The 19909-nt window shown below is 38.4% G+C and overlaps 2 protein-coding genes across 3 annotated transcripts; both read right to left on the reverse strand.

Moving 5' to 3' along the window:
* Positions 1 to 435: 435 nt before the first annotated feature.
* stoml1 (stomatin (EPB72)-like 1) lies at positions 436 to 9320 on the reverse strand. Its single transcript, XM_051884663.1, has 7 exons — positions 9001 to 9320; positions 8727 to 8833; positions 8502 to 8651; positions 8212 to 8415; positions 7896 to 8106; positions 5931 to 6119; positions 436 to 962 (listed from the first exon to the last, which is right to left on the reverse strand). The coding sequence occupies exons 1-7, from the start codon at positions 9176 to 9178 to the stop codon at positions 766 to 768; spliced, it is 1236 nt and encodes a 411-aa protein (XP_051740623.1). The 5' UTR covers positions 9179 to 9320; the 3' UTR covers positions 436 to 765.
* A 61-nt stretch (positions 9321 to 9381) lies between these two features.
* nr2e3 (nuclear receptor subfamily 2, group E, member 3) lies at positions 9382 to 19579 on the reverse strand. 2 transcript variants are annotated; one of them, XM_051884665.1, is made up of 7 exons: positions 12882 to 19579; positions 12669 to 12772; positions 12310 to 12579; positions 11459 to 11640; positions 11015 to 11255; positions 10792 to 10897; positions 9382 to 10669 (listed from the first exon to the last, which is right to left on the reverse strand). In XM_051884665.1, exons 2-7 carry the CDS (start codon positions 12751 to 12753, stop codon positions 10537 to 10539), a joined length of 1017 nt encoding a protein of 338 aa, XP_051740625.1. In that variant the 5' UTR covers positions 12754 to 12772; positions 12882 to 19579; the 3' UTR covers positions 9382 to 10536. The 2 variants fall into 2 exon arrangements, with proteins under 2 accessions (XP_051740625.1, XP_051740624.1); XM_051884664.1 differs by having other exon boundaries at positions 12669 to 19579.
* Between the last annotated feature and the right edge of the window lie 330 nt (positions 19580 to 19909).

The following is a 19909-nucleotide window of genomic DNA, read 5'->3' on the forward strand; positions in this document are numbered from 1 at the left end:
CCTGAATAAAATCATTTTTAAAAAATTATATATTTATTTATTTATTTATTTGGTGGGTGTTTGTGTGTGTGTACATATACACCAAATAAATAAAACTACATTTTTTTTTAAATATTATTACAATCTGATTGTTGTGCTAAAATGTGAGTAAATGTTTATGCAGTTTCTCCCTTTAGTAGTGTGTAGAAAGAGTGTTGAATACTCATTCAAGTGAACAAATATACAGTATACATATATATATATATATACACCAAAATGCTCATAGTGGAATAACCTTGTTAAGTTTTCTGTATAAACAGTTGTACAAGGGCACCAAATATAAGAGGGTCAAAGGTCGAGAGACAGTCAGCCTTGGACAAGACAACGAATCAGCCCATAAACACAAACCTCAAGGATGAGGCTAAGTGTGTGTGCAGTAAATCCAAAACTCACCAGACCAGTACAATATACATTTATTAGAAAATATATTTCCGTAATGTCAAGACAAGTCAGTTATAAATAGATTTTAAATCAATAATCTATTGTGCAAATACATAAATTGAAATGCTTGGGTTACAACACTTCACATTACTATAAATAACTGAACAACAAAAACAACAACACTGACACACCAGGAAGTGAATGCTGTGTATGCATTCACAATTAAATGTATTAAAAAATAATTATTTAAACATGTATTTAAACATTCACAGTGTAAACCTTAAATGCTTTACAAAGGCCTTTGATAAATTGAAACCACTACAAATGAAAGCATTATAGATCATGTCATGTCTTGAGGAGTTTGATGAGTGTCTCTAGCTTCATAGCGGTGTTCAGATCCCCCTGTACTCTCAGTTTGCCGCTGCTGTAGGCGGCGAACGGTCGCAGGCCGCCCTGGAACATGGCCAGCAGATCCTGCTCGCTCATGCACAGGGAAACATCCGGCTCTCTCGGCAGGACGCCCACGCCACACGCTCCACGTCCTGAACACAGACACAGTAAACCGCTGAGGCAGCATTCAGGGGATTTCACTACAATGCACAAACGGTCTAGAGACCATTCCAAAATGGGGCAGTCAATCCAAATCTTAATACGTGGTTATTAATTTTCTCTGCATGTAATAATATACTTTGAGTAGTAAAGTAGGTTAGAGATTATGGATGATGTTGGTCTTCATTTTGGTGTTGTGTTGGTGTTAGAACTTTTTTATATACTGTAAATTAAAGCACAGTGTAAAAAATGCATTTCTTATACTCTTTTTTTAGGCAACCAGATATTCACCATTCAATAACCTTATCTGATGTTTCATGTAGTAACACATCTGCCACTGTGTTATTTTAGCTTTTATTTTACCTTATAGTTTTATTAATATTTAGAATTAGCTTCAATTTTTTATATTTTTAGTTTTCATGTTAATTTTAGTTTCATGTTTAGTAATTTCTAGTGCTGACAAATCAATTAATCGCATCTAAGAAAAGTTTGTGTATATATAATATGTGTGTATACACACACACACACACACACACATCAATATATATATATATATATATATATATATATATATATATATATATATATATATATATAATTAATAGTGCTTCAACTTAAAATTATTTCAGTTTAATGCCAAGGTAACTTTTCTAATGTTCTTTTAGTTTAAGTTTTTCAATTAATAATTAGATTTTACTTTATTTCAATTTACAGAAATGTTTTTTTCCTCATTTTTAATAATAGAGTAACATTAGGAAATTATAGTAGAAAGTTTTTAGAATGTTGCAAGCCAGGCTTGAACCCAAATCTCCCAAATGAGCATCACCACTAAGTCACGGCTCCATCCTGATATTGTTCCTATATACAGTGCACAGCATAAATGAGTACACCCCCTCTGAACAAATACAAAAGATGTATTTTCTTTATGATCACTAATACAATTCATGGAAAGATGGCAAAACTAAAATGTATTAAACATACACATAATAAAAACTGAGAAATATATGTCATTTATAGCCATAAAATAAGTAAATTTTGTTTAAATTAAGGATTGCAGAAATGAGTACACCCTAGATTTAATTCAACAAATGTATAATATTCTAGCACTTAGTATGCCCTCCATAATTTTCAATATACTGCTCTGACCCTTCTTGGCACGGAGTGTATAAGTTCATGACAAATTGTCACATCTGTCCTGTTTAACTCCTGGACGATGAGTTCCTTAAATGCCCTGAACTTAAATGGGGAGTGTTGCTCAACTCGTCTCTACAGAATCCCCCACAGGTGCTCAAGAGTGTTAAGATTGAGTGCAATACATGTCCACAGAAGGTTTTTCACCTTGGGAGAATGCATATCCTCATTGTCATGTTGAAAAAATGCCCAACAATGCAGGGAATGAAAAAAGGGTAACATCTTCTGTTTTAAGTTTGTGTATTTAATTACACAGTGGTGTGGGAATTAATGACAGCATTGATAAAGCACAACTCCCTCACACCTTCAGCACTCATACATCCCTATATGAGAGCTTTACTACCACTGAACTTTACTGTGGGAACCAGGCACTTTTCACTGTACTCCTCCTCCAGCAACACCATAACATTTTGGATGCTGTTAGATCCAAAATGATTGATTTGGTCTCATGAGACCAGAGTATGGATTCCCAGAATCTATATTTTGTAAATATGGGCTTTGGAAATGGCTACCTGACTTTATTGTGCTTTGGCTACAGTAGGTAGTTCCAGTGAGAACAACAACCATGCATGTCATTTCTGCAGGCTGCATCTTACTCTGTGAGATAAACAGTCACTCTTTTCATAGCTTTTGCTGGCTCTGAGACACTCGCTTGGTATTTCTCCTGCTCTTTGTCTAGCAAAAAAAATCCCTCATCACTAAATGAAAGCTTAAAATGAAGGCCTGATTATTTCAGGGGCCTTGTCACAAGTCCATTGTTTTTGAATTTCTGTGTTACTTTTGCTATATTTTCACACTTAAAACAATGATTTGGTAATCCTCTTGTACCACTGTCCTCTTTTGTGCTAAGAAATAAGTCTCCTGACAGTTCTCTCCCAAGTTCTCTCCCAAGTGGTTCCACTGTTGTCAGCATTAAGTCTGAGAATGATTCAGTGGGCTATATAACACTTTTAATTGTCAAGAAATTACTTCTCTTTAAATGTTTTGGTTCAACATACTTACCTGTTGATCAAACACTGCCTTAAACTTACACCAGAAAATTTTTATTTCGTTTTATTTAGTAACTTTTAGGAGGGTGTACTAATTTTTGCTACACATTTTATCACCAATAATTTTGACATGCTTCTTTGGTAATTGATTAAGCAGACTTGCTGGAACATTATATCTCTAAAGAACCCTAATATGTAATTGAGTAATTGCTGACTTTCAGAAGTTTCAGAGGGGGTGTACTCATTTATGCTGTGCACTGTAGATTCAGAATACCAATAGCAGGCAGTACACCAGGTGTAGGCAGTGAAATGGCATTGGTAAATGGGCTTTTTTTGTTTATATAATACTGTTCTCTCATACAAAGTCTCAAGGTCCGTTCACACCGCCAGCGACACGCAGCGACAAAGCAACATGATTCCATTCATTTTCAATGGAGGGCTGGTGACTTCTGGCAACAAGAGTGACAGTGACCATTGGCGACAGAATGTAGGCGTGTCAAATGACGCGAGTCATGTGACAAAATTTCAGAAATTTTAACTTTATGCACATGTGCAGTGAATTTCGTGACTGACAACCAATAGGAGCAAAGACTGTCAGTGGACTGTCAGTGCACTGTCAAGTGAAGGCAAGACAGACAGGACAGAGTTCCGGAGCAATTTCACCATTTTATATAATTTGACCTTATTCACATACATTAATATAATAAAATGATGCTTGGAAAAGAAACTGTCAGCAGTCTTGGTGAGTTTGATTCATATATTGATAGTTTGTGTTATTAATTATGATGCAGTGACAGTGAGCAATTTAACACTGCTGCAGTTCATATTACAGTTTTCCCTACATTATGTTGATTATTAGGGACACATTTTTTTTTTTTATTATTTGTCAAATTTGAATGGCGTTTTAGTCATTTTTGACAGTATGAGTGAGTTAATTCTTTGATTGATCGATCCTTAATCTGGTTAATGTTTTAATCACTGAGCACTGCTGTAGTTTATATCATAATACTCTCCAACAGCAGAATGCTACTTTTAATTCTTTTAAGACTAATTAGAATGCTATCTTATTGTTCCAGCAATATACAGGTGCTGGTCATATAATTAGAATATCGTGAAAAAGTTCATTTTTTTATTGTAAATTATTTTAAAAAATGAAACTTTCATATATTCTAGATTCCCTACATGTAAAGTAAAACATTTCAAAAGTTGTTTTTTTTTTAATTTGTTGATTAGAGCGTACAGCTAATGAAAGTCCAAAATCCAGTATCTCAAAATATTAGAATATTTACATTTGAGTTTCATTAAATGACCATCCCTACAGTATAAATTCCGGGTATCTCTTGTTCTTTGAAACCACACTAATGGGGAAGACTGCTGACTTGGCAATGGTCCAGGAGACAATCATTGACACCCTCCACAAAAAGAGTAAGTCACAGAAGGTCATTACTGAATGGGGTGGCTGTTTACAGAGTGATGTATCAAAGCATATTAAATGCAAAGTTGACTGGATGGAAGAAATTGGGTAGGCAAAGGTGCACAAGCAACAGGGATGACCGCAAGCTTGATAATACTGTCAAGTAAAGCCAATTCAAACACTTGGGAGAGCTTCACAATGAGTAGAATGAAGCCGGAGTCAGCGCATCAAGAGTCACCACACTCAGACATCTTCAGGAAAAGGACTACCAAGCCACTTCTGAACCAGAAACAACGTCAGAAGCATCTTACCTGGGCTAAGGAGAAAAAGAACTGGACAGTGAACAGTGGTCGAAAATCCTCTTTTCAGATAAAAGTAAATTTTGCATTTCATGTTGAAATCATGGTCCCAGAGTCTGAAGGAAGACTGGAGAGGCACAGAATCCAAGCTGCTTGAAGTCTAGTGTGAAGTTTCTGAAGTCAGTAATGATTTGGTGGGGCCGTGACGTCTGCTGGTGTTGGTCCATTGTGTTTTATCAAGTGCAAAGTCAATGCAGCCATCTTCCAGGAGATTTTGGAGCACTTTATGCTTCCATCTGCTGACAAGCTTTATGGAGATGCTGATTTCCTTTTCCAGCAGGACTTTAGCATCTGCCCACAGTGCAAAAACCACTTCCAAGTGGTTTGCTGACCATGATATTACTGTGCTTTATTGGCCAGCCAATATGCCTGACCTAAATCTATGGGATATTTTCAAGAGAAAGATGAGAAACAGTCGATCCAACAATATACAGATGATCTGAAGGCTCAATAGTGCCTCAGCAGTGCCACAGGCTGATCACTTCCATGCCACACTTCACTGATGCAGTAATTTGTGCTAGGAGCAAGTCATTTGCTGTAATATGTCCTGCCGATCAAGTATTGAGTGCACAAAAGAACATACTTTAAAGAACTTGAACTTTTCTGTTTTGCAAATCCATTTTTTGATTGATCTTAGGAAATATTCTAATATTTTGAAATACTGGATTTTGGACTTTCATGAGCTGTACGCTCTAATCATCAAAATTTAAAAAAAAAACTTTTGAAGTGTTTTACTTTACATGTGGGGAATCTAGAATATATGAAAGTTTCATTTTTAAAAATAATTTATAATAAAAAAATGAACTTTTTGATGATATTCTAATTATATGACCAGCACCTGTATATATAATTTGTGAATGCATTTTCTAAAGATATGCCCAGACGTGCAGTCTACCAGTAACATTAGAGCAACAGCACTAGGAACAGCCACAAGCATCTGCACAGTACAGAGACTAGCGACATGCAGCGACAAAATTGCTGGCGGTGTGAACGGGGCTTCAGTCTTACCTTGTGTTAGGTCCACATAGTAGTTGTTGGTCTGTCCAGAGTCGTTGGTGATCTGAAAGTGGTAACAGGCCCCCACCTGATGAACCAGCTCCTCTGACAGCACTGATCTGACCCCATCCATTAGTCCATCCACACTGCTGACACTCGCAGCTGAAACTGAATGCAGCTCATCTGCGAAGCTTACTGTATCTGGAAAGAACCACAAAATAGGGCTTCTTTTTATTATGAGGGCTTGAAATCATTTTAAGTGATGATAGATGAAGTTCTATTTAGTCATACGGCAGATGCTTTTATCCAAAGTGAGGAATGTAACAAGCAATTTATCACAGAGTAGGGATGCAAACGATTAATCCTGGTGGATGAGTGATGATCTTCCAGTGCTGTTTCAGATGTGCGGTCCTATTCTATGGCTCATGGTAAATCAAGAGCGATCAAACCAATCCAAAAGTGTTCCAGCTGTAAAACAGGGTCCGATTGGTAGGGCTGTGTATTGCCAAGAATCTGGCGATACGATACGTATCACGATACAGGGGTTACGATACGATATATTGTGATATATTGCGATACTGTAAGAAAGGCGATATATTGCGATATTCCTTTTTTAGAAAAAAGGATGTAATTTTAGAAAAAACGGTCATAAAGAACACCACCATATGCATAAAACCTTACAAACAACTTTATTTTATTTAATCAATGCATTTTATTTAATCATTTGCATTTATATCACTAATCACTATTTTATGCAATCTAAGGGAAAATAGTAAAGTGACTGCAGGATTCTTTAGGTGTATATGTTTTTAAAAGTTCACGGTATAGCAGTTTTTAATTTCTAAACAATTTAACAACTAGTGCATAGTCCATTTCATGACTGAATATCTGTTTGTTTTATATTTAATACTGTAAAGCTGCTTGCTTTAGCAGTCTAATGTATAAAGCGGAAGCGGAATAATTCTATCGTCTTGTGAGCTGGGTTTGCTAACGCTAACGTTAGCGATGCACCTTGCGCTTCTCCGGCTACGCATCACTTTACGTTCTGAGATAACACTGCCATCTAGCGGTTGGGTTTTATACAGTCTGTGGTTTAAACCGAACACAAAGCCACGAATCTTGGATCTAAATAAATAAATAAATAAATATCGATACAGTGTTTTTGAGAATCGATACAGTATCGCCAAACATAATATCACGATATTCATGTGTATCGATATTTTCTTACACCTCTACCGATTGGTCTCTACACATCGCCCCTACCCACCAAACCAGTTTCCATTGGTTGAACTTTCAAATGACGTTGGAAAACACTGCGTCATGATCACGACGCGATCGGATCCCGGAAGTCCTATAGCTTTAGCCAAGCAGCATGTCATGTCTCTCCGTGTTTGGGCTCGTTCGAGACCACCTGCTCTACGTAAAGATTACTAATGTTTCTCGAAGTTACAAACAAAAACGTGGCGCAAAAGCAACTTTCTGACATTTTTTCACAAAAATACTTAGTATAGTTTGGCCTCTAACTGAAACAAAAGCCGCATTTCCACCTAAATTACCCGGAACAATTTGCCCCAGGAATTCCCCCCCAACCCACTTATTTTATCATGCTATGAAAATAGAGCACTTCTAATATGTCAGCAAATTTAAAAGCATTTGTTAAGTGATGGTCATATTCCCTGTAAACTGTAACATATTCCCTATATTCACTGTAATGCCAAGCTTTAAAGCTTAAACGACACCTATTTTGTGTTGGTTAAACAAGTGGTTAAGTAACGTGATAACTTAGTAGCCCCCCACTTTGGATTTAAGAGGTTAAGGTTAGCGATTAATCAATTAATTGATCATTAATTTAAACAACAATCAATTATGGGAATTTATGTAAATTTACATCCCTATTCAGAATCCAATCATATCCTTTATTCTGATAATTTTAATCGCTCTTTATGTTCATGAATATGTGGAGGACTTTAACATCACCTTGACTGCATTGAGACGCAGCTGTCTGGCTCAGGAAGTGCATTGCGAGCTGCTGTATAGGTCCGGTGAGACCTTCCAGCCCTGGGACAGAGGGGGGCATGATTAAGGGCCCCGAGTGACCCCCGTCTGGTTCCCGGAGCACACCCTCCAGGATCAGCTCCACACGGTCCACCTCCAGCCCCCATGGCTTCGTCATCTCATTCATGTCCATCTGCATCACAAAAGCAATTTAGCTTAATCTTTAAAAAAAAAAAAAAAAAAAAAAAAATCGCGGAATTCTGTGGTTAAAAGTGTTTTTTTTTTTGGTGTCTCTCACCCCGAGATGTTCCCCTAGTTTGATTCTCTCCGTCTGTATCTCTCTCAGGGTCTTTTTGCTCAAGGTCTGCATCATGGCATTCTGTGCAGTGAGACGGGTGGAGGCGTTCAGATCCTGCACGGCCACCACTGACATCACCGGACTCCAGATCCGGAACTGGATATCCGCTCCAACCGACACCAGACCACCGTCTTTGGTGCTTACCTTTTGGCAAAAAATTGTGGGAATGTCAAAATACTTAGTATATAGAAAGATGAGTTTTTAAAAAAAGCACTGATATTTCATTGCACCTTGCATGGCGGGATGTTAAAGGCTCTGGTCCGCAGGTCAACTCTCTTCCACTGATCAATCAAGGGCAGAACCAGAACCACTCCTGGACCTTTAGGAGGACGGATCCGGCCCAGACGAAAAACAACTATCCTCTCATAGTTTGGTACAACCTGAAAATAATACTTTACATTTAATAAGTGCTTAACAAAGACTGAAACTCTGCTAAAAATGTGCTTAGAACTGACCTTTAGGACAAACCATCCAGATATGGGAAAAGTTATGAAAGTAACTAGAAAAACCAGGGACGTAACGATCAGGTTGCAAATCCAGGACAACAATCCTTGAGATTTATCTGAAATGCAGAACATATATATATATATATATATATATATTATATATATATATATATATACTTAAACACACACACACACACACACACACACTACATTATGCAGTATTATAGTATCATAATCATATTTACTTATGTGCACCGTAGTCACTATAACGTAGAGTGAATACCTGTGAAGTCGTTTTGAGAGACTTTAGGGACATAATCAAATGAATGTCCTCTCTGATCATAATGATTTTGAGTGAATTCAGCATGAGATGAAAACAGTCCAGGACTATCACTGTACAATTTATCTCTCTGCGACAGACATTGATACTCATAACCCGAAGACTTCCCGAATATTGACATGCCGTGTCAGAATAGATCTCGCTCCCTCCGTGATGACTATGATCGTTATTATTCTGAAAAAAAGGGTAAAACTCAGTACATGGAGAGTCAAAACAAGAAGCACTTCCGCGTTTTGCGACGTTTAACGTGACGTCCTGCGCTGAGGTCCAATGCAACGGCGCCCTCTACAGTAACGGAAGTGACATATGCATCATACTGAGGTAATATCATCTTTTTTTATTAGTATGGAAAATTATATTGTTTTCAGTATCAATTCTAGTGTATCCACCTTTTTCCCAACAAGAATACTGCGTTTAGGGAAGTTCCACTTAAAAAGACTTAAACAAATCATTTAAAATCATAAGGTTGCGCTACAAATAATCATTATTCGTCAGTTTGCCTGAAAGAGCTGTAAAATGTCTTTCATGTTCTCATGTTCAGACTTCAAGAGAATAATGTAATGCTTGGTATTTTAATGTGACGCAGTATAACAAGAATACCTTAAAGAACTCATTTCAGTCGCTGCATTATTTTTTCCCTTTGTATTCCGCTGTAACAGTATGAAAACGACAGCATATTCTGTGGATTTGTGGTCTGCTCTCCCAATTTAATTTATGATATATCCCATTAATAATTCACTGGACTGCACTAAGAATCTCTCGTTTTCTACCCAAATCCCCAAATGTTTTCAGAAGGATGATTTAAAATGTAGGCTAATTCCCCTTTTCACTTCTAATCCATAGCAGTTTAGTTTACTGGAATGTTTCTAAAGCAGGTAAATACAATATATATTGCCAGTCAAAATGATGGAAATCACTTTGAAATATTCAGTTAATTAACATTTTTTAATAAAAGGCTACGTGTTACATAATACAGACATATTACTACAGTGATGTTTAACACGTCTGTAATATCGCTGCGGAAATAATCGAGGCGGGGGTTAGATAGATAGATAGATAGATTGATTTCTGTAAATAAAAAAAAATTCAAGAAGATCAAAAATAAATTTTATTTATAAGTCCTACAATGAGACATATCTTCCAACGTATACCAATCATATTCTAAATAATCTTGCATTATAATGGCCTTGGAAGGCAATTTGCATTATATACATAACCAGGCTGTGTCCCATAATGAGGATGCATAGACTTATGAGCATTATTATGAGTATAAAAACTACAGTAACACAAAAAAGAGACATAAAATAAGACATAATGAGACAAAATAAGCAACCTATGCAAAAGTATAAATACATTTGTGCTTTTTTAGCATTCAGGCAGATTCATTGGCATAGCACTGTAACTAGCATGGCAGTAAAGCAAAGCACCTGAAGTCTAGAGGATTTTGCTCCTCTACAAACAGTCTTTCAGAAAAGCTCTTCAGTTTTTGAACATGTCACACAGCAGTTTTTCCATAGGCGTGTTCCCGATGGTTCTTTGGAAGAAAAGGTGCTCGATCCTTTCTGAACTCACAAAGTGAAGAGATGGAAGGAGAAGTAATAGTCTGCCAAACCTAAAGACAGATAATCATAAAAATAATTTGTATTAGTTGTGTCTTCTCTCAAACATACTTTTTAACTTCTTTATGTGTGTGTGTGTGTGTGTGTGTGTGTGTGTGTGTGTGTGTGTGCTCACCTGGCGACTTGACTGGGGTAAAGAGTGTGGATATGTTGAGCTAGCAGCACTTGGGACTGATCTTGTAGATTCTCCACCTGTTCTGGGTCTTTAAGTCCTCGTGTTTCTGTTACAGAATGCAAAGATTTCTCACTCAGAACACCATTTATACCCCACCAATTTAGTTTTTGTAATGCTTGCTATCATTTATGCCCCCCTGTGGCAAAAAGAGGGAAAAACCTACCTGGTTTAAACAAAACAATGGCTTTCAAGCATGCAAACTCAGTTGGATCCACTTGCAGGGGCTTGAAGCGGCTAAACACTTCTTGCAGGACCCTCAGGTCTGAGGCAGAGGGGCTTCCCTTGCCCTGTCCCGGGGGTGAGAGGTCAGGCAGGGAAAGCAGGGGGCAGTTGTCCAGAGGTAGTGACCACTGAATTGCACACAGAAGAAATAGCTCACTCCACGCTTCCTCAAGTAGAATCACCTAAAATCACAAAAATGGTGGGTTAAAACTTACAGTTTTGGATAGTGATAGATTGTTAGGGTGATTAATCAACAATATTTGTTATTTTGAGCGGCATTGGCAGATAATTGTACCTGCCGATTGATATACAGTGTGCCTGAAAATAGCTCACTTTGTGGGCAAGAAAGAGTAGAGCGAGAAACAATAGTGTGCATGACTCTCACCTGGTCTCTGAAAGGTAGATGGGAAAACACTGGCAAATTCTTGGCCCATTTCACAGACATGAAGAGTAAGCGGGCTGAAGTCTCATATACACTCTCAGGGCCGCGTGAGGGGTAGAGAGCACTGCCATACTCCGGAGAACTCCTTTCAGGTTCATTACTGGTCACATCAATGTTCTCATCCACTGTAAACACAGTTACATACAAAATATTGAACTGATGAAATATGGATAAAGAGTTATTAGCCTGTTGAAAAGGTCAGCTTAGACCAATATGAACTTTCCCTGCTGGTCCAGGCTGATTTATGATAAAGTATTTAGGGTTGGTCTACCCGGTAGACCAGCATAGCCATGGACTGTGTCCAAAACCTAAGGCAGCACTGTCTCACTACCTAGTCAGTCAATGACTTAACAGGTATCATTTTGTATATTAAGGTGCCTTGTACACTGTCAGAAAAAAAATTTACTTTTAGAGGTACAAAAGCTTAAAGGGACAACTTTGTACCTTATATACCAGTAAAAAGTTGCATATTGGCACCTTAGTACTAGTAATATGTACCCTAAAGGTACTACTTTCAACCTTTTAGGAGCAAATAAGGTACAAAGTTGTCCCTTTAAAGGTACTGCCCCAGTGACAAGCTTTTGTACCCCTATCATTTTTAAACATATTTCTGATAGTGTAAGGAGGCTTCCAAGGCACTATAACGTCATAAAGATCTAGAACAAATTCAAAGTGAGCTTTACTTTAAGTGAGTTTTACTTTGTTGCCATCCTATCTCCGATCTTTCAGATATGGTGTTCATCAACAAAACATAGCTAGTGATGCTGGTTGACCAAGTTGGTCTCATTCCTTACCATCCTCTGGTTCCAGCTTGGCGCAGGTCTCGGCCGTCATCAGGCTGGCCATGAAGCGATGTCCGTTCTTGGGGCTGTTGTGTTGGCTAGCATCTGTGGAGCTGATGCTGGAGCTGATGGAGGAGCCCAGCATTGGGCGGTTGATAACAGAGCAGGTGGATGAGGATGTGGGCTCCAAGGTGGTGGCGAGGTGCTCCTTGTCCTTGTCCACATCCAATGCGTCTAACCTGACTTGTGCGGTGCTGCGGGGCTGACGTTCATTCTGAACAGCTGAGAGGAGATGGAAGGAAAGGTTTAGAAAGCGGCGACAACACAGGGAGAAGTCAAAAAGAAGAGGATGCCTTTAAAAGTTGACTCACCATCCTTGTTCATGCCAGCTTGAAGGCATTTCTTTAAGCGACAAGCCTGGCACTGATTCCTGTGGGCTTTATCCACAGGACACATGCCTGTACCAGCTTGACATCTGTAAATTTTAATATCAGAATCTTAATTTATGTTATTGCACCAGTTTTATAGGTTCTACCTTCAATTTTCTCTGCTCCAAACTTTAAATATGTAAGGTGTTTTCTCACCTGTAAATGAGTCTGCGCCTCACACTGCGCTTGAAAAAGCCACTGCAACCATTGCAAGCATATATCCCATAGTGTTTCCCACTGCTGGTGTCAGAACACACTTTACAAAGAAGTCCTGAGTTCAGGACCTTGCCAGGAGCGGGGCTTTTACCTGGGAAAGCAAGGAAACAATTATTTGTTAGTCCAGGTCAGAATTGCCAATTTCCAATCCAATTATTAGGAGTCAACTGGCATTTCATATTAGTTGAGGTATAGGGCAAAGTGTCCAGATTTTGTCTATATAAACCTTGCTTTAGAATACAGTATTGTAGGACTTTCGTTAAAATATTCAAACTAAAATTCAAGAATACCAGAAGTTGGAAAGGTCATTGCCACTTGTTGCATGTCCACTACAAGCTAAAATGAAGAAGCAATTACTCACCCTCTTGACTGTCATCTGTAGAGTTGCTCCTGGAAGACTCTGATGGTGATACAAATTGTACCATCGACATTTCTGACATTGGATCCTCCATTCAATGTACTGTAGAAGTTCACACAAGTTGCTCCTGAAGTGTACCCTTAGAAGGATCTGGCTTTTGAGATCAAAATGTCTGTTCCAGGTGGATTAATTGGAATCCTAGAGGGTCCTCAAAAAGATCTGTCCAGCCTTGAGAATGTTAGATGTTTCTTCAAGTTCCTTCAAGGTCTCTATCCTGATGGTCCGTACTTTACTCTGGGTATCTCTGTCCTGTAGAAGTTCTTGTCTATTGCTTTTGTAAAGTGAAGTGTGGTCTGTCACCTCCTCCTGGTGAGTCTAGCGATGCCGGACAGTGAGTGACTCTGAGGCTACCGTGGGCTCCCTAAAGGAAGACAAAGGGATTAGCAGCAAGCGCTGTGTAAGCAAGTGCCTATTTGTCATCCTCTTAATCTTTACTGTCCATCTAGGGGTGGATCAATCAGTCACACTCAGTATTAGCTCCATCCACAACAAGTGTGGAGAGAGACGAATAAACAAAAGGATTGGGGTTGAGTCATAACTCTCCATCCATCCAGCTCTCTCTCTCTCTCATGCTCTCATCTCTTCTCTTTTGAGGGTTTCCCCTCAAAATTGATGAATGAAGACTTCGTTAGCATCACACCTCCAAAACTTTCAGTACTCAGCTATTGATTGATTTTTTTCTTTTTTATGTGGTTGACTTGGCTACCAGTGGTTTCTAAGTTTCAGGAATCAATATTGATTTCATGGGTCAACGCCTGTTTTTGTTATGATCAGTGATCCAAAAAGGCATTGCTCACTTTTGACTACACAGGACACGAGACATGAAGGAATTCTAATGTCTATCTGTATCTATAATTTTTGATGTGTAATTACTATCTTGTTTTTTTTGTTTTTTTTTTTAAATGAATGATATTTGTACAGTACACATGCTGTAGGGAACATCTGCTAGGGGATTCTTCCATAAAGTTTTGTGGTATTTCATCATTGTTTAATCCTCAACTGTCCTCCAGTAATGATGAGGCAATGCTAATCTCTATTGGCTCCAGTTAGCCAAATCTGCTGGATTTAAATCTTGTTTTTACTAAAAAAAAATGATGTCCAACAATGATTGACTGTGGAATGTTTGCCTATAAGGACACTGAAATTCAAATAACATTTTTTATGTCTATGTTTATGTCTTTTTTTTTTTTTTTTTTTTTTTTTAAATACAAAAAACAAATCAATATTTTAGGTTAACATTTATGTGAATTTATAAGGGAAAGTAAGTTTTTGGTGTTGTAATTGGTCTGCAATTCTTTTTTTTTTTTTTTTTCTTTTTTTAAACATTACATTTTAACTTAAACTTAAATAGTCATGGTGAAACAATTTTTTTGTAAATACAAATATTCAATTTCAAAATGTTCCATTTCAAAAGATGTGATGATAAAAACATTAAAAATAAAATATTAATAGCATGTAATATATTCCACACACACTTGAACTTTCATGTTTTTGTTCATATTTGTTGTGTGTATTATTTATTTATGCAGTTTTTTTATTTAAAGTTTTTGTATACTTACAACATTGTTACGGACTTATGATATGATATACTCAACTGATGTCAAGTGTTATATAATCATGTTTAATTTACATAAACAATGAATACATTTTTAAACATTTTAAGAAAAATAAATGTAATACTATCAAATGTTTTATGTATGTATTTTTGTACCATGCACATTGCACCTTCATATTTGTATTACTTTACATTTTTATACACTTCTATATGAAATATAATTATAAAATAAATACACCCATGAATATTTTATTAAAATACATAGTTTTACATTTTACATTTTTCTTCGTAACTCGTACTACAGCATTTACACTATGAGACAGATTGTCTTTTTTATGACCAAACAGCTACTCTCAGATCAACAAATGTTAACTCTCTCTAAATTTCAGAGCACAAACACGCATCACTTCAGCAGAAGTCCAGTCTGCTCCTGTACCCCCGCTAGCATCCACTAGCACCCACTTCAAATCAGCTAAGCGGCTTAGCCTACCATAAAACGTGTTCTCTCAAGATAACAAAGACCTCAAATGAAAAGAGGGGGAGAAGGGAAAGAAAACAATTAGCTGCTTGTGAGGCTGTGGGAGCCGCATGGGCCCCGACAACGACACCGGTGCCATATGGTGGCTGCTCTCTGGATCCAGCTCTGCCTAATTAGTGACCCCTGTGTGATTTACTGGTAATTAGAGGGCTGAAGTCAGTGATTTGCTTTTTTCTTTTGATTTGTGTATCTATCTTATTAAAGTCTTAAGCAGTGCAAGGTCACACACAAAAGCCAGACAGCAGCACATGCCATCTTAAACCCATCTTTCTTATAGTCTCCTCACCACGGCGGAGGGTCTTTCATTGGAGCCACAAGCATAACAGGTGGTCAGATTGCTCATAAACATGTAACCACAATAAAGTGACCTTTTAATTGGGAAAAGCATTGTTTTGTTTGAACCCACCGGACTTTTGACACAAAACAATAGATTTGAAGAAGTTTAACATGCCTTATCTTGACTCGGTTGATGTAACTCTTCTCTAATTGGTTTGTTTAAACTCAAAAGATGAATATCCAGCAGACAGTGTGTAGTGTAGTCTGATGAGGAGATGATCTCTGTGAACCAAGAATCCTCCTTAATACTCTGTTGGCATTAAATTGGTGTCTTAGTCCCACTGACAGAGCACTCTCTGTTGACCTAAACGAGTGTGTAAAAAGATTACGGCTCCTCGATTAGGTTGGGGTCTTCTTGGGGAGCAGACGGAGCCATTTGAACTCTGAACTGGAGACTTTAAATTAGTTCTGTCTCACAAAGGCCTTGGAACGTAGACCTAAGTGAACAACAATCTCACATCTTTTTGGACGCATGTGTAATTTGTGACTTGCATACTGTCATATTTGACGTAACAGTAACTGTCATTGTAGCGATTCAGCATAATGAAATGACATGGTTGCCAAAATCCTAGATACTAGACAATACTGTTTTGTGTGTGAATAAAAAATGTTTGGCTATGGAATATGGTTACTACATTACATCAGTCACTTCTGATGAGCCGACCGCAGTAGATACCGTGTGGGTTCTCTAGCATATGGACTGAACTTAACTTTTACATGGTTGAAGTTGATATGTTTAAGTTGTGTGTCGATGATAACATGTAAGTCCTTTAATGAGTGTTTTCTATTTAATGTCAAATACGATGAATAATTAAGACATTGCGAGCTTGTTCGTTCGAGGATTGATGATGACTATCCTAGCATCTAGCCTAAGATGTTGATTTCAAATACCCTTGAGTTCAGTATAATAATGCTCATTAATTGATACTTCCAATGTGTAAATGTATGTTTGAATAGTGTATAGATCTGTTTTGTAATAATTATATATCGTTATTAGCTATTACATCCTAAATGTTCAGTCCTTCATCCAGCCTACTTGGAAGAATTTGTTCAGTATCCAAATCTAAACTAAATCTTATCTGGTGGCACAGCAGCCACATGGGCAAGAAGATTACCAGCACTGTGATAGAAGGATGGCACACTGGCACAATTTCAGCCATCATAGTACAGATGAGGGACCTGGCAGCAAAACACCTGATTTGTTTGATGCAAGAGTCCCAGCAAAAGAGCCCTATTATCTCATAAAAGACCAGTGGAGTGAGAGAGATGAGTATTCTCCACAGAGGGAGACCTATTCCATACCCTGGGAATCCAGGAAATAATTGCATGACCTTGATAGAGAGAACAGACAGCTTTGTCAAGGACAGCAAACAATTAAGACAACTGTTGGAGATCCAGAAAGGTATGCAAGAGATACTAATGAGAAACCACCCAAGTTCAGCTTCTCCACTTCCTAAGCAACAGCCCTTAGCCCCAACACCTCCATTACCCTCGCCTAGAACTGTCTACAGAGAAGCAGAGAAACCTGTTCCAAGAACAGCCCCTCAAATCCATCCAGTACTAGCCTCACGCGGACTTCCTACCCCACTGAGTAAAGAGCGTATTGATGCTACAGATATTGAGACTCACCTTGTTCCATCCCCAGCCCAGAGTCATGACCCACACAGCTTTATTTGTAACTCATGTTCCTTCAAACACGCTTGAACCCTTCAGAAACCAAGAGGTCTCATGGCAGGTTAAGACAGAAATGACAACTTCTACTCCTTTAATGCCTGCTGTTTCTTCCCATTCTAAACATTATGGGCCACCAGCAAACCCTGTGACGTGGCATCCAGCGTTTTAATCCTGATAAGCGCTCATTGTTACAGTTGTAAACGCGATGGCATTCTTCTTCCACAAGGGTGTTTGGCATCATGGCATTTGTTTCCAGGTGGACCATTAAAGAACATGACACACACGTCTCCTGGACATCCTGTAGAATTCAAACAACCAGATGACGACTTCGAAAATCCTGAAGTTTTTCCAGTTAAGTGTACCATATGCATCAGACGTTCAGCCAACGGTCCGTGGGGATGATGTCTGAGGCTGATACTAATCAGAAGTCAATAATCTACCCAACAAGTGGAGCCAAGGTCCATCATATTTACTCAGACCTGAACCGGAATGGCCAGTCACTCCTATACAAGCTCCTATGGATAAAACTGAACAGCGAAAGGGAATTTTCTGTGGTATTATGAAACTATTGCCACTAACATTCCTGTCCCCCGCTAACTATACTTCCTGGAGTGATCTTATAGAAGCAATAGATAAAACCACTGAACAACCATCGGCAGCGGATTACCAGGCCACAGAAATGCTCCTCTTCCCGAAATCACAAGTTTCCCCGAGGAGTATAGACTCGAAGCAAAGCTCAAAGCAAAGAGATCCATACACTCAACCAGTCAGCTGTTAACATTGGCACCAGAATATGATGAGTCTTACCAGGTCATCCGAGTTGGTGGTCGTCTATGTCATGCAGAAAAATTGAAGCCATCAGTTATCCACTCTATAGTGCTAGATCCTCACCACATAGTCACCAAACTACTAATAAAAGACTATGATAACAAGCTCTGCCACCCTGGACCAGAGAGAGTATTTGCAGAAATAAGGAAAATCTTTTGGGTACTAAGAGGACGTGAAGCTATCTGTAAGCAGCAACATCTATGCAAAGAATGTCACAAGAAGTCATTCCAAAGATGGCAGATCTACCACCAGGCAGACTGAGACTTCAGAAACCACCTTTCTATAGTACTGGCATGGGCTGTTTTGGACCATTTCATATCAAAATTGGCAGATGCTGTGAGAAGAGATGGGGGATAATCTTTAAGTGCCTCACCACAAGATGTGTTTACCTCGACCTGCTTACTTCTATATATACTGATTCTTTCCTAATGGCCTTGAGGCGGTTTGTAGCCTGTCATGGTAGGCCTTGTGAATTACTCTCAGACCAGGGCACAAATGTTCATGGTGGGAAAAGAGAACTTCAAAAGGCCTTTGCATCCCTTAGCCTTCAACTGCAACAGTATCCACTTCAACCCACCAAATGCCCCACACTTTGGTGGTTCCTGGGAAGGAGAGATTCACTCTGTAAAAAAATGCCCTTCGTATCAGTATCACCATCACCATCACCATCGGCTCACAGACGGTAACTGAGGAGGTGCTCCTGACTGTACTTATTGAAGTGGAATGGATCCTGAATTGTAAACCTCTGGGGTACACATCTTCCAGTGTTGCTGACTTTGACCCTGTTACGCCCAATCATGGGGTGGCCTGATAGTTCATTACTCAGCAAAAGACGTTTTGGATAATTCCATTTATGAGCGCTATGCCTAGTGGTAAAAATTGTTATTACCGCAAAGAATTTCATGTTTATAACGGACAGTCATCAGGATAAGTGCCAGTTATTGTTAATAAAGATGGAAGTGTTTGATATTAGCTAATTATAGTTTATTATTCACTGTTTCAGACCACACAAACATACACCTGTTATTACAATTACCTATAAATTCTGAGAAGATATTTCTAAGCAATGCCCAGTGGTCTGACTGTGCGGTTGATTTGTGCCGATTATTCATGCTGGACTTAATTAAACTGCTACATCCGATTCAAAATAAAATGAAATGAAATAAAATAATCCTGGCTTAGCCTAAGCCCTGTCTGTGAAACCGGCCCTCAATAAAATAAAATATTCCATTATATTATATTAACAAATGTATGCTTACACAGAAAATTTGCAAAAAAAAAAAAAAAAATGTCAGTGATTCATTTTCTTTTTGCCTTTGCCCCACCTGCTGATCTAGAATTGTAGTGTTTACCTGACCACTGCACCCACTTTATTGTGTCTTTTGGTTTGCTTTTATTTGTTTCCAGACAGCGTATTGCACGAGAGAATGAGAGCTGAAAACAGGGGTGTCAAAACATGTGACTGCGAGTTTCCAGAACTAAAGCTCGGCGCATGACACATTCCTGTTGATGTCATGTGTGAGTGACACACCTGAGCGTGTGCTTCACTGCAGCTCGGCATTAGCTGTGTTTATGTAACTACCAGGTGGCAATAACACATAATGTTCCTAGTGGCTTTT

This window comes from Ctenopharyngodon idella, chromosome 24 (assembly GCF_019924925.1).
Source record: "Ctenopharyngodon idella isolate HZGC_01 chromosome 24, HZGC01, whole genome shotgun sequence".
Taxonomy (NCBI): domain Eukaryota; kingdom Metazoa; phylum Chordata; class Actinopteri; order Cypriniformes; family Xenocyprididae; genus Ctenopharyngodon; species Ctenopharyngodon idella.